Raw genomic sequence first — 16,645 nt, 5'->3', positions numbered from 1 at the left:
CTGTATTAGTGGAAAAACTGTCACTCTGCTCCCGAGGACGTAAGCATCTTTGACGAATCTCGTTAAATATTGGTGTTCTTCTGTATTTGTGTCGATTTATACTTTTTTTCGCACTAATTTCTCAATAAGTGACATCAGAGACGGGTTCTAGGGCAGGGAGGAGAAATTTCGTCGGCAACAGGGAAGAAGAAGATTTCGCGGCTGCGTGAGGAGTTTTTTGGAGACAGACTCCGGATCGGGGGCTTCGGATTTGGCGCAGTGCTTCTTCAGGAAGGAGCGATTTTTCGAAACTTCTTCCGCGATTGGTTCCGCGCGTAGTTTCGGACGGGACGGTTGGTGTGCGAAGGCGGAGGCACTGGGCGGAAGAGGCTCGGTTCGCACTTCGGAGGCTGCTGGGCGGACAAACCAGGCGGAAAGGAATTTTCTTTCCTAAGGTGTTCGACGAGGAGCAGTTGTTTCCTTTGGTGGACCGCTGGATCTGCGGAGGTGAAATTTGAAAATGAAATCTTTCCCATGCTTGAGCTGCGTGTCGAAAGGCAGGGAATCTCTAGAGAAAGGAAGAGTTTAATTAAAGAAATTATTTAATTAAGAAAACTTAATTATAATTTTCTTTATTGGAGGCTGCGGATAAGGAAATTGAAAGTTTTGATTTTATTACTTTGCGGGAAAAAAAAGTTTTTGAAATTCAATTAATTAAAAGAAATATTTTAATTAATGGGGACTTAATTAAGGAAGCTTAATTAAGGAAATATTTCAATCTTTTCTTTTCAAAAGAAAAAAAATATGTTGTTTTTCTGAAAAACTTAATTAAAACAATTTAATTAAGAGAATTTTTCAATCATTCCTTTCTTTTTTGAAAAGTTTCTGAGCAAGAATTTGCAGATGAATTTGCAAAAAATTTTGTTACAGGATCAATTTCAAATGACAATTTCTGGTGCAAAATTCGACGTTGTGAAGTTCGATGAAACTGGTAACTTCGGATTGTGGCAAACAAGAGTAAAAGATCTGTTGGCTCAACAGGGAATCTTGAAAGCCTTGCGGGCAACAAAACCATATGTCATGGAGGATGAAGATTGTAAAGAATTGCAACAACGAGCGGCAGCAACCATACATTTATGTCTGACAAATGATGTTATGTATCACGTAACGAATTTAAAATCTCCAGGGGAGGTGTGGAAGAAATTGAAAACTCAGTTTAGGCTAAATCTCTGACGAATAAATTGTAATGAAGCAAAAGTTGTATGGGCTGAAAATACAAGAATGTTTTTGTGTGATCTAGCGCAACATGTTAATGACTTCAATCAAATAATTATAGATTTATCACGGCTTGATGTGAATATTGAGATTGAAGATCGAGCGATGATTTTGTTGTGTTCACTGTCTTATTCCTATGAACACCTGGTAATTACTCTTACATATGGGGAAGAAACTATCAAAGTTGATGAGATTACTGCAGCATTATTGGCTCACAACCAGCGGAAACAGAATGCAGGGGAAACCTCTCATGGTGACAGTTTATATGTTAAGGGTAAGCAGGATCGTGAAAGAAAGAAAGTGAATGGGAGTTCTATAAGGCGAAATTCCAGATCCAAGTCCAAAGGCAAAAAGACAATTCATTGCTACAATTGCAATGAGTCAGGTCATATGAAGAAAGATTGTCCAAAACTCAAGAAGCAGACTGTGGAGAAAGGTGATGCATCATCGAAGTCTGTAAATGTGGTGCAGAGTGACAATCCAGATTGCAGTGATAATGATATGCTTTCAGCTTAATCAACACAGTTCACAGATACATGGATTCTTAATTCAGGATGATCTTATCACATAACACATAACATGAAGTGGTTTATTTCATACAGGTCAATTAATTCTGGCTCAGTTTATCCAGTTGATGATAGATGCTGCAATATTGTTGGTTTTGAGAAGTCAGAATTAAGATGTGTGATGACACAGTTAGAACATTATGTGATATCAGACATATTCCAGATCTGAAGAAGAATTTGATTTCCTTGGGCACTCTACACAGAAATGATTTTATTCCTAAAGCAGATGAGAATATGAAAACCATCAGAATTGTTAAAGGTGCACTGACGGTGATGAAAGGAAAATTAACTACACACAATATCTACAAACTGTTGGGGAGTAAGGTTGTAGGTAAAGTTCATTCTGTGGAGTCAGATGATGATAGTACAAAGCTATGACATATGCGTCTGGGTCATCTCAGTGAACGTGAGATGACAGAATTGCATAAAAAAACTTGTTGCATGATGTTAAAAGCTGCAAGCTCGATCTTTGTAAGTTCTGTGTTCTTGGAAAATAGACTAGAGTCTGTTTTATGACTGGAAAGCACAAAACTGAAAAAATTCTTGATTATGTGCATTCTGATGTATGTGGCCCTACTAGGGAATCGTCATTGGGAGGATCTCAGTATTTTGTTACCTTTATTGATGATTTCTCCAGAAAGGTTTGGGTGTATTTCTTGATGCAGAAATTTGAAGTTTCTTCTAAATTCAAGCTGTGGAAAGCTGAGGTGGAGAACCAAACTGGCAGAAAGATCAAGTATTTGAGGTCCGATAATGACACAAAGTACACAGATTCACAGTTTCAGAAATTTTGTGAGCATGGGATTTAGAGATATTTTTCAGTGCGCAAGACACCACAACAGAATGGTGTGGTAGAAAGGATGAACATATCTTTAATTGAAAGGACAAGATGTTTGAGACTGAATGCAGGACTTCCTAAGAGTTTTTGGGCAGAGGTTGTGAATATGACATGTTATCTCATCAATAGATCACCTCGTGCATCGTTGGGTGGCAAGGTAGCAGAAGAGATATGGACAGGTAATCCAGTTAATTTTGATCATTTACGAATTTTTGGTTGTCCTGCTTATGTGCATGTACCTGGAGATGAAAGATCAAAACTTGATACAAAAACTAAGAAGTGGATCTTTCTGGCCTATAAGAAAGGTGTGAAATGATACAAATTTTGGGACTGATTGCAAAAAAGATGGTGATCAGCAGAGATGCAGTTTTTAATGAATAATCTATGTTACAGCAGAATCACGAGAAGGTGCAAGGGAACAGTTCAAGTTCAGATGCAGTGCAGATGGATTTAGAACAACATCCAGAAACAACTGAGAGAGTTGAAAGTTTAAATTTAATACCTGGTGATTTCATTCAAGATGATATGCAGAATTATAATATAGCCAAAGACAGACAAAAACACACCAATATAAAGTCACATAGCAGATTGAGTTATAAAGACTTGGTCTCTTGTGCACTGCTCATCAGCAGCGATGATCCAGCCACTTTTCAAAGAGCTATTACTAGCCAGGAAAAAGAGAAATGGATGGGTGCAATAGTTGAGGAGATAAAATCTTTGCAGAAAAATCGCACATGGGAGCTAGTTCAATTTCCTGAGAAAAAGAAGACTATTGGTTGCAAGTGAGTGTACAAAAGGAAACCAGCAGTATCGGAAAATGAAGGGGAAAAGTTCAAGGCTCGACTGATAGCAAAAAGATTTTCTCAGCAAAAGAGGATAGATTATGATGAAATCTTTTCTCCTGTAATCAGACATACTTCAATCAAGACAGTGCTTGCATTAGTAGTCATTTGGGATTTGCATTTGGAGCAGATGGATGTTAAAACTACTTTCTTGTATGGTGATCTGGAAGAGTAGATTTATATGGAGCAGCCAGAATTGTTCAGTCAACCTGGACAGGAGCATATGGTTTGCAGGTTACAGAAATCACTGTATGGGTTGAAACAGCTCCAAGACAATGATACAAGCGGTCTGAATCCTACATGAGTCATATCAGCTACAAGAGATGTGAGTATGATTGTTGTGTTTATGTGAAAAGCCTTGATGATCGTTCTATTATTCTGTTATTGTATATTAATGATATATTGATTGCTACAAAGAATATGAATGATGTTTGTGGTTTGAAAGCTTTATTGAGTCAGGAATTTGACATGAAAGACTTGGGTCCTACGAATAAGATTCTTGAAATGAAGATTTATCGAGACAGAGTCTCAAGACGATTATGTTTATCTCAACGAGGCTATGTTGAGAAAGTGTTGGACAAGTTTGAGATGAGCAAAGCAAAAAAAGTAAGCACTCCTTTGGCAAATCATTTTAAGTTTTCTTCATAACAGTGTCCTAAGACAGATACAGAAATCGAAGACATAACAAAGGTTTCATATGTCAGTGCAGTTGGCTGCTTGATGTATGCAATGATATGTACTCGTCCTGATTTGACTCATGTTGTTAGTCAAATCTGCAAATACATGACTAAACCTGGAAGACGACATTGGGAAACAGCAAGTGGATTTTTAAGTATCTAAAGGGAAATGTAGGACATAAAATTATTTTTGGCAATCAGCAGTATTATCCTTCAGTTGTGGGATACGTTGATTCTAACTATACTAGTGATTTGAATGGCAGAAGGTCTACAACTAAGTATGTGTTTGCTCTTAGTGCAGGTCCTATATGTTAGAAATTAACATTTCAGTTTATTGTGGCATTATCTACAATTGAAGTTGAGTACATGACAGTAGCTGAAGCTGTTAAAGAAGTCTTATGGTTTATTGGGCTAGTAAAGAAACCGGGCATTGAGCAAGGTGGAGTTCAGTTGCATTGTGACAATTAGAGTGCTATTTATCTGGCTAAGAACCAGGTGTGCCATGCGAGAACCAAGCACATTGATGTCAGGTATCATAAGATCAGAGAATTGATTGCTTCTGGTGAGATACTGTTGCAGAAGGTTCATACCGATGAAAATGCAGCTGATATGTTGACCAAGTCAGTTACTATCAACAAGTTCATGCATTGCTTGGACTTGTTGAATGTTTGTAGTTGCTATAGAAGCATGGTGACCCAATCCAATTATAATATGTAAGAAACTCCATGACGTATTTCTCCTAAGGGGCTGGGGGCTGGATATTCGCCAAGATATTCGCCAAGATAGAGATTTGTTAGATATGACTCATATACCATAAAGGGACAGATTCTGGAGCGGAGCGGAAGATTCTGTCCAAATTAGGGGAGTTTCCTTATGAGGGTTGGGAGTGTGGTACAGTGGTAATTTGGTAATTACATATTGTACTCAATATTTCATTTACTGTTCTTTTTAGGTTTATAAATAGGTATGTATGTTACCCTAGGTATTATGCTATTTTTGTATTCTGTACTCTTTTTCTGGATTAGTGGAAAAGTCGCCGCTCTGCTCCCGAAAACGTAGGCATCTTTGCCGAACCCCGTTAAATCTTGGTGTTTTTCTAGATTTGTGTCGATTTTTATTTTTCTTCGACCTAATTTCTTAACATTTTCCCTAACTTCAAATATAACCCATCTCAAATTTAAAATTATGCCCCATCAACAATCATATCAAATCTAGCCTATATGGTGATATTAAAACAAGTATAAGAGTTTCCAATAAAAAATAGCTTCAATCAGACCATAGTCCTCAATCTTATTGCTAAAATCTTCCAGAGGAAAGATTAGGGAAGTTACAGGGTGGATGACTCGAAAAACAGGGTTCTTAACGAATTGGGGTCGACTTGAAATCAGCTTGAATGGATTGAGTTTAGCTTAGAATCGGCTCATGACTCGTTATATTTGGTTTCGAGCCAGCTTGGCTTGAAATTGAATTGTGCTCGAACTGGCTTGAAATCGAAACAAGCTGGCTCAAAATGAATTATTTGGATATTTTTTAGCTCGAAATCGAAGCTAGCAAACTCAAATTGAATTATTTGGTTGCATTCCAGCTCGAAATAGGCTTGTAGTATCTTATATTCAATTGTATTTGGCATGATATGTATAATTTTAATATATAAATAATACATCATGCCAATCTAGAGCCAGTTCGAGCCGATCCATGTATGCCAATCCAGAGCCAGTTCGAGCCGATCCATGTATGACTCGAAATTTGCTTGAAAAAAATTAAATCCAAAGTTTTGGTTCATAGCTTGGCTCATTTCGTTTAATTTGATATCGATCCAAGCTAAAATTCGAATCAATTTTCTTGAGATTAATGATCTTCAAGCTAAATTCACAGCCCTAAGTTCCAGAGTGCTAGCACTGGATGGCATTTTAGGGTTTCCCAAAATGAGGCTCAGAGAGAAAACGGAGCCCTAGTTCTTGTATCGGATTCTTAAATGTAGGAACGAAATCCAAATCGATTTGATAGGAGGCTCTTTGTTCAGTGAAGAAATGGAAACTATCATAGATTGTTCATCGGGAACCCTAAGCAAAGTAGCCGTCATCATCATTTTATAGTCCAGTAACTAATGCTTATAGTCTAGATTTGAAGTTGCCTTCAAAACACAGCTCGACAAAAAAATAAGAAAAATCAATCTCCTCAAAAGATCGTTGTAGATTGAAATAGCCTAGAAAGCTTAATGGCGTCATCAACAGTGTACAACAGGGGCAGTTCGGCACCGAAAACTGAAGCATCGTTGAACTGAGAGGATCAATAACCAAAATCTTAAACAGCAAAGCTTGAAGACAGGTTTAGGGATGGTAAAAGAGTTCTAATTCTTACCAAACGTCGATGACTTGTTCCGAGGGGGTTTGATTTCCGAAGAGGAGTAGAACTGGATGATCCCTAAAGGCCACATATGATGGCGATCAGCGTCAAAAATCGCCGGGAGAATCGAGATCAGCTGGTGCAGCAGTGCCCCTCTTTTACACGAGCGCGGGTGGATGGCCACTTCTCACACACACACAATGAAAAACATGATAAAGAATGAACACACACACACACACACACACACACACACACACACACACACACACACACATATAAAGAAATGACAGAAGCTATAGATGAGTCGCCTTACACATGTGGGGATTCAAACCCTTAATCTTACATGAAATTATGATGATGTTGTCATTCTATTTATCATTGTAAGTACATACTTATAAAATATGTAATATTTTCTCAAAAAATAACGGCATCTATCAGAAAGTTTTGAAAGGGGAACATTTAACTGATTTAGCATAGCCTATAAATCCAAAATTAATAGAGCTGCATAGGTGTTTCTTAGGATGCTATTAATAGGATATAGTCGTGAATTTAACTTAAATTTGCCAAACATCAAAAAATTAAATATTAAATTTAACATTCTGTTAAATTTAATTTTTCATATTTTATGATTTTTTTATGACTAAAATTTGAATTTAATAAATTCAATTGCTATGAGGATTTATTCCCATGTTGCTCGCGAGCTCTTACATTATAGTGTGGATTTGTTAAATCTGAATTTATAGGATTTGATAAATCTTATTTAACGTAAATCTAAGTTGCAGACAAACATCGCCTTAGGCAATTAAATTGAAAATTGGTAGGCGATACCCTAAATTAGGGTCTCTTTTTAAGAGAAATCATTGCGTGTGGCGATCGCATTTCCGGACAACGGTATGAATAAACCGTCATACGATTCATGGCGGCATGGACTCATCTAGATTGTTGGACATACAGTCGGCAACTTATAATAATTTTTCCTTGGTTTAATCCCTAAAATGAGATTTGACCATGAATTTATGCTAAATGTGCTCAAATGGTTAAATCCAACTTTAAATGGGCAGTTAAAAACTTAAGAAAAAAGGAAGATTTATATTAATACCACTTTATCAATATATAAAAATGAGTATTTGGCTTTTAAAAATTTAATAATAGTGATATTTTTTTATGTGATATGAAAGAGTTGAATGTTAGAAATATAAGATTAAAGTTTAGATGTTAGTCATGTAAATTCATAGTGATTGTGTGGAATGTACATAAATGCCCCTGAGAAAAAACACACTTAAAAGGATAAAAAAAAGGGTCATTATATGTATGCATTTATTTATTTTTTCAAAAAGAATAGCCCACAAAAGGATAAAAAAATGTTATTATATGTATGTATTTATTTATTTATTGAAAAGGAATGACAAGAGATTATTATACGAGCCTCCAGTCACCCCTAATATGTCTAACAATTTGAGTGTCACATTCCCAAGGCCAACTGTGCCAAACGGGATTCGACCCCCATACCTGAGGGGTCTTATACCGTGGATGTCAACCAACAAGTTGGGGTACGCGACACATTTATTATATATATGTATAAGTGAGTGTGTGTCTGTGCGCGCGCGCGCGTGCGAGTTCTAAATCTGTGACCGAAATTGTTTGGGTCCCGTTTGACTTATAAGAATATTATGAGCACATGAATTGAATGTCTAGAAGAAACTCTGAGCACACAAATTGAATATTTCTACCATTTGAACAATTTTATAATAGCCTTTACATTATAATTCATGTGTTATTGTTTTATTGGCCCATTTTTTATTATTTCTTTTTAATGGGCCTTGCTAAAAATTTTGAATGGGTGGCAAGTGCAAATGACATCCTCCATGCGGCCTTTACATGATGATAAAACTTCTACCTTAATGCAGACCCAAAAAACTGACATAGGTCATTAAAGTGTAGGATTAAAATATACATCATGATGAATTTTCTTTCTTTGTACACTTGAGAGCTAGAGAAAACTCAAAAAGACCAGGTGGATGCATGAGCTGATCTTATTAAAAGTATTAAGAGCTTGAAGGCTATTCGGGCAAAAGTATTGGCTCTTGAAAAGGAGAAAAAAGAAGTTGTAGAACCATGGTGCTGAAGAAGTATTCATCAATGGCTTCAAGAAAGAGTTTTATCTAATGCACTACAAGATTGGGGTCGACATCGAAGTTGTATCTCTTAGTCAAGCATTTAAAGGCCCTCATTTCTTATCAAAAGATGAAGGTGTTGAAAACCATCCAAAGATAGCATCTTCCAACAACAACAATGAGATGGAGCATATTGAGATCAATTAGTGCTTAATCATTGAGAAATACATTTTTAATTCTTTTTTATCTCATATATATTATATATATATATAAAATTGATAAATATACATTAAAAATGTTCTCTTATTAACCAGGTTAAGGAGAAACTCTAATATAAAAAGGGGGTGTTGGAAGAACTTTATCTAGCAAGGCATCCCCAATCACTGATTGCTATTTTAGTACGTAGGCTCCACAAGTTGGCATTAATGTTGATTATCAAAACTTTCATAAGAGTTGAAGAATCTCATTTTGAGATTCCTCTATTATATGCACATAGTCTTCTAAGGGTAAAGAAGAGGCTCCTTTACATGTAGAGTAATGCATATCTAGTTAAGTAGAAACAGAGGGCTGACATGCTAACATCAAGATAATCCACTAGAATGGTTGGTATTGGAGTGGGTGGTTTTATTATTGCAAATAAGACATTTAAGAACCATAAGAAAGGTGAAATTATGTTTCCTACATACGATGTCAAACATTTGTGAGCCAAAAAATTCTCGGTGGTAGAATGATAATTTAACTTCTTAGCATTGCGCGACGATTTATTAAAAAAAAAAGTAGGAGGACACACTTAGTTTTTTAATGTGAAAAAAATCCTAAAAAGAAAAAAAAAACGAGTCGTTTTGCTTAGTCAAATTAATTCGTACATGCTTATAAGTACAAAGTACATCCTTATCTCATGATGGGGAAAAAGAGATTACAATCTTACAATGAAAACAACACTTGAGTTGATACAACTCAAAAAACGCAGGTATTAGGAATTCAATAGCAGACGTAGACTAGTTATAACAATTGCAAATAGTGGTCTTTAATGACTGGTGGTCGACAACAACAAGTGGTGATGGTAAGTAATATCGATAGTGGCCAACAAATATGAAGGCTGGTGGTTGATGGTGGCTGACAACTACAAAGGCTAGTGGTTGCTTGATAGATCTTCTCTTTAGAACATGCTATGAAATTTAATTTCTCCTTCTATTATTCTCATCTTCCTTCAAGTGAAGAGAGACTGTCTATTTATAGTCTTTCGAGGAGGAGCATTTTGGCCTTTTGACATGTAACTTTCCTAATCATCTGATTGGACGTAACTTTTCTAGCCACTTGATTGGACAATCTATGCTGATCCATCTTGATCATAGGTTATTTTTAAAAGATTTGAGTACTTAAATGGCTTAGGAATTGAGCGATTTTAGGCTGGTCATATTCCTCTCTTCAAGACTCTCGATTCAACAATAAATATGTCAAATTATTGAGAGTTCATTTGATGATTCAAAGCCTCCCATTATACTTCAACGGCTTGTTTTCGACTCAATTAGACAAAATTTAGAGTCGTTGGGTAGGTCTTGCCAAGTCGCTCAATTTGATTATAAGTTTATTGAAATCAAAGTCTGGATAATCATTAATTTGTATTTGGAAGATCTCTTACCAAAATTGAATCGAAATTTATGCTTGATCATATAGTTTTTGATGATATAACAACTAATATAACTTGATTATGAACAATTATAACATCCATAAGGTCATCAATTTTTCAAATTTATAACATCCATAAGGTCATCAATCAAAACATCAAATTTAAAATGTTAGATTTCTAAATATAAAATAATTGTGCACTCTTTATAAAAAAAAAAAATTCATATACTTCTTATTACTTTATATTGATGAAATATAATTTCTCTTTTTATGTAGCACTAATCTAAGATTCTTATTTTTTTATCATATTCATACAAAAATATTAACTTTTTAATTTTTTAAAAATAAAATATTTATCAAATAGACTTAAATTTTAATCCACATTATTCTCCTCTATTTACTGAGCAAGTGAGTATTTTTTTTATTTTGTGATTTTTTTACACAAAGTTATGTATTTTTGTGTGGAGTCACTGCTGACTCAACTAAGAAAAAATAAAATAATTTATTTAAAAAATACTTAAAAATATTTTTTTTCTAATATAATTTTATCTTTTTATTTAGAAGGCCGGCAGCAGCAGACGGAGACATCACCAGCTTCTCTCTCCACCTTAATATTAAATTATTCCTGATATAATTTTATAATTTTAGAAGTCTATATTCGAAAATAAAATAATATTTACATGAAAAGACCAAAATGCCCCTGTTTTTAGTTCCCCGGCCGGCCGCCTTACCTCCGCAGGAGCGCAGGCAATTTGTCTTTTCCTTCTTTGTTTGTGGACATATGTCGCCCTAATTTTGTTAGCTGGATTAAAATAACTAATTATTTTAAAACAAGTATAATATGAAAATTAATTTAATAATTAATTAAATTGTATTTATTAATTAGTTGGAAGAATTTATTTGAAGAATCTCACATGAAATTTTATTTTTATTTCTAAATTTTATAACTTTTACATATTTTGATTTGTTTATAGATAAATTGTAAGAGCATTTACTTATTTATTTGTTTATTTTATATCTAAATTTTATATTTACATGCATGTCAATTTAATTTTTTATTTATTATTACTATTAATTTTTAAATTGTGAGCAATATATTGCAATGCATAAATTTATGTTATCAAAATATTATAAGTTTAAATATTAAATTTCAAATGTTAAATATATATATGTCACCAAAAAAAAAATTATAATTTGGCATGAATTTTGAAGCAATTAGCACAAATTTTGGAACAATTTTGATAAGAAATATTCAAACTCAAATTAAAAATCATCAAGAACTTTGATTTTAGTAATCATAGTCAAATTGACGGGCTCGACGAGAAAAACCCAATGACGCCAAAATTAGTTCAATCCGAGTTAGATCAAGCCCGGATTAAGCGATTAAACTACTTTTGGTAGTGTCGGGTGACTAATTAGAAGGTCAAATGATTTCAAATCTAACAAGTTTATAGTCAAATCAAGCATCCCAATGACACGATTCTCGAGTCAAAGATTACTCAGTTTTGACATAATGAATGAACTTAAATATCCACAAAATGTCTCTGGTTTGTTCTATGAAGTGGTATAGATTTCTTTTTTATTAGCAAGGGAGACACTCGTAAACTTTATAAATAGAGTCCTACCCCTTGCGTAAAAGATGACTTAGAGCTTGAAAGAGGAGAGCTGAACCTAAAGTTGATTCGTGAAGGAGTTGAATTCCAGTGTACTTCCATACGAAAGACTGAAGCACCATACGATGTAAAGATTAACATCATAGAGTAACGAAACACTTAATGAAGTTAAGATCAGTGACTTGACACCCTGCAGAGCAGTGCATCAACACCGTACAACAATGCACCTCAAAGAAGATGTAGAGAAGCCTTGCCAACTACTCCTACATACAACCGCTCCTGACTGCTATACAACAAATTCTTCTACATACAATCATTGTACTTCGAGGAATTATGTAACATTTTCTCTTTTGTGAGATAAGGGTTTGTGTGCGTTATTATAAACTTATTTTGAATCATTCTGACAAAAGTGGTCTTGCGATCGACGATGATGATGGTAGCTGGGCAGCGATGGTATGGCTGTGTTGGCCGATGGTGGTGAAGCTTGGGAATCCTTGAATGTTTAGAGCTCATTTAGCCTCCTCCTCCATGTTCAGCCCCTCATTCATGTAGAGGGTGGATGTCTATTTATTGATTTATTGATTTGTATTTTCGAGACACTTAATTTGACTATGAACTTACTAAATTTGGAGATTATTTTGTCCCTCAAAGTTTATCCAAAAGTTATCTTTATGCTTTAAGTGTATGATCTCGACTCACTTTGACCCAGACCAGACCATTTTGTATGTTGTTTTGTTAAATTGGAGTGCAGACAATTCCAAATTTTATTTTTTAAGCTTTTGATCCACATATCCTTCAAAATTCATGCCCATCACCATGCTTTTTTAGGGAAAGTGTCAAATACATATTATGAAAATTTACCTACATGCCACTCAAATCTCAAGTATTTTCACATCTAACCCCCAAACATCAATTTTTACCCATATGTCATCCCACATATGCAAGACAACATATATTTTGCATTTTAAAAGTCAAATTATTAATATTTTTGATACAATATGAAAGCTTGGGTGGTATAAATGTAAATAAGGAAAAATTTAGGGGTCATATAAGAAAATAACGATCTAAAATTAGTAAAAAAACGTTTTTTTTTCTTTTTTATGAAGATCATTTATGTGAAAACTATGTAACCAAACCATTTTAAAAAATTAACTTTCCGAAACAGCAAACATGTAATAAATTTTAACAAAGGTGTGTTTGGGGCAGTTTGTGTGTTTCTGAAACTCAGCTCTCGGGCGGGCCGTAGGGTTCAGCCCGCGGCCTACTTTTAGTGTAAAAACTCAAACACAATTTCAGATAAACTAGCAAAACACGCGAACCAAATAGTACGGTGGCGTTTTCACATTTATAAATTGTCCCAAATAAGGGTGAAGTGATCCAATAAATTAATATAATTTGCAAAATGAGAAGAAAAATAAATTTAACCCAAAAGCCAAATTTTACATATTTTAAAAATTACAAAAAAAAAAAATCATAAATTACCATCATAATTACTAATCCTAAGAAATTTCCTCCCCCCTTCCCTGCAAATAAATAAATAAATAAATAAATAAATAAATAAAATAAAATATTTACTTTTTTGAGCTAATGAGTGCGACTTATTTCCATTATAAAAACAAAAATTACAAAAATGTTTTTTTTTTAAATTTTTTCCACAAATCCAAATTGTTTTGTTTGACTTCGAATATCAGAAATCGCGTTGAAATCGCCGAAATGCCTTGATTTGGTCCCATCTCCCATCTACTTACAACCTTCTAAATATTAATTAATTAATATATAAATATTTATTTTTATGGGGGGTTATATGTCAACCACTAAAAATATTTAATATTACATTTATAACCCCCACTAACTTCAAATATAACTTTTTAGCCCCCACATAATTCTTAAATACAACAATTTCAACATTCAAAATTTTCGCTTGAAACCTTCATGAATTGATTTATTGAAAATAAAAAATAGATGTCAAAATATAAATATATAAAAATTAAAAAGTCTCATATATTTACATAATGAAAACCTAAATTTTCATATTTACATTCATAATATCTAAATCTTCAATACTAAAATACAATACATTTTCATATAAATATATTAAAATTATGTGGCATGTTTGTAAATACAGACCACCCGAATTTCGCTATTTATAAATCAACCACACTCTTCAATCTATTTTTCAAATCCTCACAAAAACCCAACCTATATTTTTCATTTTATCAAATTCACAATAGTGTAATAGTGGAAAAAATATTATATCATGAGTCATGATACAATTCTGCATCAGTACTCTAATGAAATTATGTCATGTCACATAACAAGCCCACTAAATAAAACAAAATTATATAGTTTGATGTATGACCTGCCTCCTCAAACACATGACATACTTTCATTGGAATTCTGATGTAATATTTTTTCGTGGCACCAATAAATACATTGGAAGGTGAATTTATAAATATCAATTTTCGGGTGGTCCCTGTGTAATCATCCCAAAATTTTTTTTTGACGATGTTACTTTAAATTTATAAACATCAATTTTCATTTTATTAAATTCTCAACGTTGTCATAGTGGAAAAAATACTATATCAAGACTCCTATAAAATTGGGACACGTCACTAAATAAAACAATTCTATACTTTAATATATAGTCTGTTTCCTCCAGACACATGTCGCAATTTTATTGGAGTCCTGATGCAATTTTGCATTAGTATTAATATTTTTTGGTTACACCAGAAAATACATTGAATGGTAAATTTATAAATATCAATTTTTGGGGTGGTCCCTATGTAATTATCCAATTTTTTTTTTTTGAATTTAATGCCTTCTCTTTAGGCATTTCTTCTTCATCCCCCCTCACACAATCAAAGGCGGTTTCTGCTCCTTCCAACCAAATAAATATTCACATATTCCGCTTTTAATTTTAACTTTATTATTTATTTTTTCCTTTTTTTTATTTTTTTATTTTATTCTTATTCATTTTCGCCGTCGGCCTATAAATACTCCCCTGAGCTCTTTCTCTCTCCTCTCAGAGCCCTCTTTGAAGCTCTCAATCTCTCTAACCCCTTTCACTCACGCCGGCTCTCCTCTCTCAGAATCAAAGGGTAAGTCTCTGCTCCAGCTCTAGATCTGCAATTTCTGCTAGCGATTTGAGTTCTAATGTTTAGATCTGCTCTGCTGTAGTTATAGATCTTGAAGTGAAGAAGTTTTCTGAATTATTTTTCAATTTTTACAGTCAGTCTAAGCTATGGCAAACGGATGTTCGATCCAGCAGAGCGTCTTCAACTTTGCCGGCGGCGATCGGTCGGTGATCTGTCCGAAACCTCGGAGGATTTTTTCGCCGGCGATCGCTTTGGAGCCGAAGTCCGCCAACCATATCCTCGATGCCCTTTTTTCAAAGGTTCGTTGCTTTCCTACCTTCTAATGTGTTTTTAGCCGTCAGATCTAGAACGAATGGTTCTGATTAGTCTGTTTTCTGCACTCAGCCATCTGATCCAGCTCCGCTCTTCTTCTCCGGCTCGCCGCTGGCGCGATCCGATAACCCGATGGTCCATGACGCCCGATTCGGCGAAAGTACTCCGATCCCGATTGCTACGGAGGGGTCCGGATGCGGATCCGAATCCGGATCCGTTAGAAGTGTTGATGCACGAATCCGATATGGCCTCACGCCGGCCGCCGTCCGCATCGAGGGCTTCGATTGTTTGGACCACGAGCGTAGCTGCCGGAGCCGCGGGATTCCGGCGTTCGCATAGATGCATCCGCATAATTTAAGCAGAGATCCTATGCGGTCGTTGAAAGAAAGATTAGTGGAGGCCATTGAAATTATTATGAAATTAGGAGATTTTTTTTTAAAAAAAATATTATTAATGGAGGGAATTTTGTATTTGTAAATAGTTTAGGGGGCGATAAGTAATTATTGGCATTGTTATAATTTAGGGTTTATGGTCTTCATAGTTGAAGTTGTACAAAGAAATGTTGTTGAACCTACTTAAAATTAGGAATTGTTGGGGTGTTTTATTTAAATTATTGAAGCTATTAATTTAGTAATGCAATTTTATGTGTTGATTTGATTTGAAAAAAAAAAAAAAGGTTATATGTGTGTTATATGTGTCATGGTTTTCTTTATTGTGTTGGTATAAATGTAATAAGAGATGGCGTTTTGTATGTGAATTTGAAAATTTAATGGAGTGGGTTTGTAAATTTGAAATCATTCAACCGTTTCCTTACTAATTTGATGGTTTAGTAGGGTGAATTAATGAATATGTTTGTTTTTATTTATTTATTTTTAAATATTTGAGTGATAAATTATAAAATATTGTTGTGGGTCATTCTCTTATTTAGAGTGCATTTGGTTTGACTGTGGCTGTATGAAATCTCTGTTTAAAAGTTATCGTGGTAAATACGTGGTTTAAAAACTGATCTTCTATTTGAAAAATTCAGTTTTGAAAGTGTTATGCAATCAGCAATGTAGTGGGTGCTCTCACATGGTGCGAGGGCATTGCAGTTAGCGGCGCTGGTGCAACCATATAGCTCGAGGGCACTGGTAGAAAGCATTGCGGGGTGTTGGTGTTGCAGTGAGTGTCGTGGGGGCCCCTAATGAGCGCCCCCACGACTATATGGTTGCGACAATCAAGAAGGTGTGCCATGATAGTGTAGTGAAATGAGGAATAAGAGGCTCGTAGAAGGATATTAGTTGGTGAAAACTAGATATATAAGGGATTGTGTGGGGATGGGGCTATTGTTAGATAGCCACAGCCTTCAATGGATCTATG

The 16,645-nt window shown here is 34.6% G+C and overlaps 1 protein-coding gene across 1 annotated transcript; it reads left to right on the top strand.

Moving 5' to 3' along the window:
• Positions 1-14,883: 14,883 nt before the first annotated feature.
• On the top strand, positions 14,884-15,925 carry LOC110030202. The gene is made up of 3 exons (XM_020732802.1): positions 14,884-14,977; positions 15,109-15,273; positions 15,359-15,925. Exons 2-3 carry the CDS (start codon positions 15,121-15,123, stop codon positions 15,623-15,625), a joined length of 420 nt encoding a protein of 139 aa, XP_020588461.1. The 5' UTR covers positions 14,884-14,977; positions 15,109-15,120; the 3' UTR covers positions 15,626-15,925.
• Positions 15,926-16,645: the final 720 nt, after the last annotated feature.

Source organism: Phalaenopsis equestris, unplaced genomic scaffold, assembly GCF_001263595.1.
Source record: "Phalaenopsis equestris unplaced genomic scaffold, ASM126359v1 Scaffold000672, whole genome shotgun sequence".
Taxonomy (NCBI): Eukaryota; Viridiplantae; Streptophyta; class Magnoliopsida; order Asparagales; family Orchidaceae; genus Phalaenopsis; species Phalaenopsis equestris.
This window is presented reverse-complemented; position numbering and strand designations above follow the sequence as displayed.